Source organism: Triturus cristatus, chromosome 11, assembly GCF_964204655.1.
Source record: "Triturus cristatus chromosome 11, aTriCri1.1, whole genome shotgun sequence".
In the NCBI taxonomy this organism is placed as follows: Eukaryota; Metazoa; Chordata; class Amphibia; order Caudata; family Salamandridae; genus Triturus; species Triturus cristatus.
In genome coordinates this window covers 277,245,120-277,251,628 of record NC_140594.1, presented here as the reverse complement: position 1 = coordinate 277,251,628, position 6,509 = coordinate 277,245,120, and the positions used below count along the sequence as shown (strand labels likewise).

Sequence of the window (6,509 nt, the reverse complement as noted above, 5' to 3'; positions counted from 1 at the left end):
TCAAGTAAGTCTACAAATTGATCACAACTGCTAAATAAATAGGTATTGAATGGCAGACTAGTTTATGATTAAACCAAAACAGGAAATCTTTAACATACATATCATTCGGCAGTACCCTACTGTGTATTTTTACCTCTTCGAGAGCTACAGTGTATGGGAAGCCAAATAAGCGATAATGGGTAACTAAAAAGGCTAACCGGAAGAGCAAATGGTACAGTATACTAGTGGAGTACCCTAATGGATAAGAGGTGGGCAGTATATTAAAAAGCGTGAAACAGAATAAATATGCTACAGAATAATACCTGACTAATAGGGGGTGAAGCTGAGAGGAGAGTTTGGTTACAAAGTAGGTCAAGGCAGATGAAATTAAGGCAAATAACTGGACCTTGTTAAAAAACACAAATAAGGAAAGTGGAATAACAGAAGTAAGGGGGTCTTGGGAGGAGGGCTAGCAATAAAGACAGAGGAGGGTGAGGGCAGGCGAGGGACAAGACTGAAAAGGTGGCTAGGGCTAGGTGGCTATCTCTTCCTACCCCTTTAAAAACATAGTTAATAAGAAACCTGGAATATGAACAGTGCAGCAGTAAACAAAAAAAAAGGAATGAACAATATGTATAGCTCCCCTCACCCACTACAAGTCAAACAAGACATAAGGAACACAGGAAGTTTGTTACCCTAACAAATAAAGCGATATTTTCGAGATTATAGACATTTGTCTGGTTGGATTGCCCAACCTGTTGAAAGTTATTTATTCTGAAATTTTGAGGAACAAGGTTTGTTAGAGACGATTTTCAAGTATGACTTTCCTCAAAATCACATAAAGCTGGCAAGAGAGTTTACTAGTAATGTGCTCAACAACAAGTAGTAATAAAATCCACCAACGCCGTGATCTAACCAGGACAGTAATAGTTCACCATTAAAGTACTGAAGCTCCAGATTTCAGAAATTGCACAAGTAACATTCTGTAGGTTCATAAATAACATATATTAAACCAGGTTGTGAGATATTTCATCAGTAGTATACTTTAGGTCTTGACGTAAGATATGTACCAAGAGGGAGCTGTGTATCGCATGCAAAAATACACCAAAAAGGTTCTCTGGGTTAGACCGGACAGTTCAGGTTCCGCTAGGGATGCAGGTCTTGCAGGAGCTCTGAATGTTACTTCCATATCTGCTTATAAGCTTCCCTTGAATAAGGGGCTTGCCTACAGTAATTTAAGAATGTGAACATCAGTCCATTTTTCAAACTACACTCTTTAATTCAACACGCCCATCCAATGGTTCACCAACGTCCCTTCTTCTGTTGGAGGCAAGAGTCCATGAAGGCTTTGTTTCCTCACTTTAATGGGATCATCCTGAAGTTCAAGAAGATTCTTGACGGTTTTCATTTGAGCTGAGCTTCAGCCTCCATCGCGGTTTTGACACAGTCTTGGTGTCACTCCTGGATGACCTTAGAGTCACTCAAATGTGAGCGGTGTCAGCACATTGATATTATTATTCGACTACTCAATTGTGGATGGCCAGCTCAACAGTAATGGCCTTGCAGAAACCACACTGGACAGGCTGCCGTTCCACCCTTCTCTTCCAAGCGGGGCAACCATTACTGTGGTACTCACCTCTCCAAGCCTCCATATCTGCATTGTGCTCCTTGCTCGCCTCATATGGGCTCAAGCCTGCTACCTTTACCTGCATGCGTACAATACCAGGTCCTCATCTGTTTAATGGTGGACATGGATCTGACCGCTGGAAAGTTTTGTCAGTGTGAGTTGGAGGCCTGACTCAGCATTGACAACAATCGAGTCTCACTGTACTCCTAAAAAAAACAAGTTACTGTTAATTAGAAACATTAATCATTGTTCAGTAGGATACCTGTGGTCAGTACCATTTTCCTGAGGCATAAACTTCGATAATAAATGTAAACACATGCTATTCGCTGTGATAAGCTTCAATTTTTGAACATTTCTCACTATTCCTGCGAACATAAAGGTGTGCGATCATTCTCAGTCTTGGTACCAGCCTCGGGAAAATCCTGAATCATCCAAGGTTTAGCAAAAATCTCAACAATGGGATGTTCTCTAAGTGTCTTCAGGCTGAGGATGTATTTGTTATTAGCACCATGAAAACGTCTAGTGTGTGTGCGCTCTGTATAAAAACCATTATACATACATACATACTACATACATACAATGCAAATCACAGTTCTAATGTGCACTATATCAGAGAGTAAAAGCGTTCACTAATAATTTTCTCTAGATGGAACGCTAAGAGAGAGTCCATCTACAGTGTGTTCTTGATCGAAGAGTAAGACCTGACAATCATTTGCTCTAGCTTGAATGGTAAGACATTTCAACAATCACGTGCTCTATGCCGCACAGTAGCAGATTGCATCAATAATGTATATATATCATGTTGAGAAATAAGGGAGTTCGTCAATGATAGACTCTTTGATATTCACAAATAATACACTCGAGGACGTGCACAAACAAGTATCCTCGCAGTGAATCCCCGTTTGATGAATGGGACAACACATCTGAGCGGAACCCTTGTTCTTGCTCCACTTCATGACAGGAGCAGACGTAGGGGCATAAAAGAACATGCCCACCTACACAGCCTGAACTCAAACACTCCCCTACTTCTGCGCTTTTGGGATGAGTGCGCTGGAAGAAGGGCAGGGTTTGGGCTAGATTGCTATACACAGGCAGCGACATGTTACAAATGTTTCTGTAGATAGGCCTTGTGTAGTGCAGAACATGGGCGAAATAACTATTATTCCAATTGCATGTAATTTCTTGGACACAGCTTTGAAAGACATACATATATGCACACATCGTCCGCCACCGCTCCACACACTCATTCATGCGTGTAAGGCAGATGTACTAAGTGCCAGCAAAGAATGTTTGTAGAAAACATACACCATCATGAATGTGCAAAACTACTGAGTCATATGTGTGCCATGACCTTTATATACACAGTCACTGAGATGCATAGACAACCCCACAGGTACACCGAGCTGGTTCTGAATACAAAAACACACACACACACATACATACACACACACACACACAAACACCCTCTCTTTCTTATGGTTATGAAACAGCACACATTCACAAACATACCTCATACAAATAGTTACATACTAACTCACAAGTATACATACAAATCTCTTGTATGTAGAAACGATATAGACACACATTCAGTATTTCATAGCATGAGCATGGACGACCTTGTATAAATGAGATAGACTCACATAGGATCACATACATACAGACACAGACAATGAACTTCACATAAGCGCAAACACAATCACAGACCTACACAACTGCATGCGTGAGCGGACCTGCCAACTTACACCGTGCCACCCTGTGTCACACAGAATTGCCACACTTAACAAAGCCATCTGGTGCTGAGATATTGTGGCATGGTGAGCTGGAAACCTGTAAGGGGCTCCATAGCTAAGCCATGGAGCCCCTGCGCTGGCATAATCCTTTGAGTGGTTTGAAACATCCCCAGGATGTAGTTGTTACTGCTGTTTGAGAGGGGAGGTGTGGCTGCTGAGAAGCGGAGTCAGTGCAGGTGTCCTAAAGATCAGCCCTTCTCTAGAGCCCCACCCCTTCAAAGGTCCACGACCCTCACACATTGAAAATGTTACCAAAGTTAGAGTCTGCATGGATGACACTGCACATGAACATTCAAATCCATACAACCATATACCAAATACATAAACGCACAAGGATATAAGTCTCCACCCAGCCTGGATGCCGGCAAACTTGCCCGTAAATCAACTTGTATATTTTAAAAATCTAGGTTCTTCTGGATTCAAATGAGGAATCCGATCCATTTTGTGCCAGCACAGTGCGTTTAGCACCGAGTAGCTCTGGGGGTGAGAAGATAGCAGTGCATACCTTGACCTTGAAAGAGATTTGCCAGGATTTAGGGTGAGAAGGTGCAAGAGACCTGCTGGTCGGACAGGACCACGAGAATGGAGAGCATAGAAAAAGTGTCAGAGAAGGGTCATAAAGGTTAGAGGTCAGAATCTCAGTTATCTCCTTTGGTCCCATTATCGTCCAGCTTATTATGCTGCTCCCGCTAAAAGAGTCTTCATAACAGCAGGGCGAGAACACAAAAAGATCCCCAGCCCATCAGATCCTGAAGAAACTTCGCACATGGCTCCAGAGTTTAGTGATCCAGAGGTTGGCGCCCAGGTTAGTCATGTACTGTATCTCGGGCGTCAGCATCTTTCGGCAGAGTCTTTTGTACTTAACGTCAATGTTCTTGTTTAGGTTGTATCCCAGGATGTTCTTCTCGCCCAAGGGCTGCCAAGGCTGCATGGCCGACTCTTGGATGGATTCAGAATCCACTGCATGCCCTCCCTCAATGCAAACCCTCCTCATTTTCTCATTCTCCTGCTGCAACTGTGCCACGTCCCGCGCCATCCTCTCCCGCCCGTAGGCATCAACCTTGCGCCAGAAGGTTGCATTGAAGTAGCGGTACAGCTTGGTGTCAATCTGGTTCCAGTCAGTGGCCTTCTGGTAGAGGTCAGGTGTCAGCTGGGAGATGGTTGAGTCCCTGCGGGCATTGAGCTTGAAATAGACCATGTCCTGGAGGTCCCAGCACAGCAGATCACGTAGCAGCACCAGGGACTCGTCAAAGTACTCCATCAGCATAACCAACTGGAAGCGAGCTCCTACCTCCTTGATCTGCGCTTCCACCAGGGAGCTCTCCGCATTCAGGTTATTGTCATAGCCCAAGTCGAAAAAAAGTAGGTTGCGCAAGTAGTGGGAATTGATGCCGTCAGGGTCATAGTAATGCCAAGGGTCTCGCAAGAACTCTGCCATGGTGTCGTCTCCTGACAGCTTCCAGGTGAGTGGCACCACACTCTTGAAGTAGTGGAAGGAGGACTCGAAGAGCAGGGCAGGATCACGTAACACAGTGACGTAAGCCGTATTTGCTGGCATCAGGAGGTGCACCTCGTGGTGGCGGAACCGCATGTGGTTGCAGATGACATTGAAACACATGCCAGGTTGGTAGCCCTCTACCTGCCCTCGCTCAAAGTAAGATGGGTAGAAGAAATCATTGCGGCCGCTGGGGAAGGCAAATTTGAGGCGGTGCTTCTCACCAAAGCGAAAGAGGATGTTCAGAATGGTGCTGCTACCTGTTTTGTGAGTTTTCACGAAGACTATGTCTTTGCGCGGCTGGCAGCCATTGTTGTCATCCACAGAACGGTGGCTGGCGTTTGCTGGCAGCACAGAATATTTGCCCTGGGATGTGTAGGACGAACACTGGTACTGGACAGAGTTTCTAGAGTAAACAAAAGAGAAGGGATAACAGTTAGGGATCTTTTATTGTAACTTTATTTTTTGTGAAGGGACTACATTAAGAATATACATGTATGAATGCAAATATTTTGAAAAGACAGAACAAAAAAAGCAAATTACATTTATTTTTAAGAATTGGAATCTGACCAATAAGAAAAAAAGAGAACACAATAGAATACATTTTATTTTCCAAGATGTCATGTATTTTCAAATTATCTACGAAGAACGAAAAAGGAGACACATGATACATAAGGAGAAAGGGGAAAAAAGAGTAATAGGATTCACAGAAACAGTTTTATGTCAAAATATCGAGGTCAAGAAAATCGGTCTGCATGTAAAGTAAAGGCACAATTTTGACTTCCAACCTATTGGATAGGTGTATATATATATATATATATATATATATATATATATGAAAGTATTGATATACATATATATGTTGGTTGTCAACATTGTGCAGTCGATATGAGGGCAAGTCGATATAAAAAAAAACAATATTTCGGAATAACACATTACTTTAAAGTACCAAAATAAATGTTCAAGCATATAATCCCTTAAAAGATCGCCATATGTCATTAAAACATCTACGTTTTCCTTCCGTAAATAGAGATTGTTTTTAATAAATCGGAGTCATATTAAACGCTAACCATAGTAATTTATTTTTGGCTTTATGCTGCGCCTTCATACGTCCAGTTTCTTTTTAGGTCTTGGCAAACAAATTTTTTTAAATACACGACATATACTTAGTTTGGGCATTGTGCCAGCCCCTTCCTTATGATTGGATAGTATTGTTATTTATCTCGGTTATCTGCTTTTAAGTCAATGGGTTTTACTGTCGATATACAAGTGGTATTTCTAGAGTTCAAACCTAGTCAAAAGTCATTAAAGCGCTTTCCTTTCTATTCTTATGTTTTACTTGTGCAGGAGCATTTCAGTCTCACAGTGTTCTGATTGAATGAGTTGTATCCTTCCAGTGTATATTTGAGGGGACTCTTATTGATATTTTCATTGAGCTCTCCATGGCAGCGCATATGTTTTATTGTTCTTGAACCCTTCTTTTTACTCTCCATGCTCTCTTTTGCTTCTACTATCTCCCACTCCTCGATACTTCCCACTCCACTCAGCATGCCTGTTGTTTATTTTTTTAAATTATTTATTTTATGAGGGTCCAGCAACTGCACAGTGCTGCTGGGCC

General features: G+C 42.3%; 1 protein-coding gene across 1 annotated transcript in view; it reads right to left on the bottom strand.

The window, feature by feature from the left end:
• Positions 1-214: 214 nt before the first annotated feature.
• GAL3ST1 (galactose-3-O-sulfotransferase 1) overlaps positions 215-6,509 on the bottom strand; it is a 246,086-nt gene continuing 239,791 nt past the window's right edge. Inside the window, exon 3 of the mRNA XM_085633340.1 lies at positions 215-5,297. Coding sequence (XP_085489466.1) covers positions 4,139-5,297 — 1,159 coding nt within the window. The 3' untranslated portion in view covers positions 215-4,138. The remainder of the gene's footprint in view (positions 5,298-6,509) is intronic.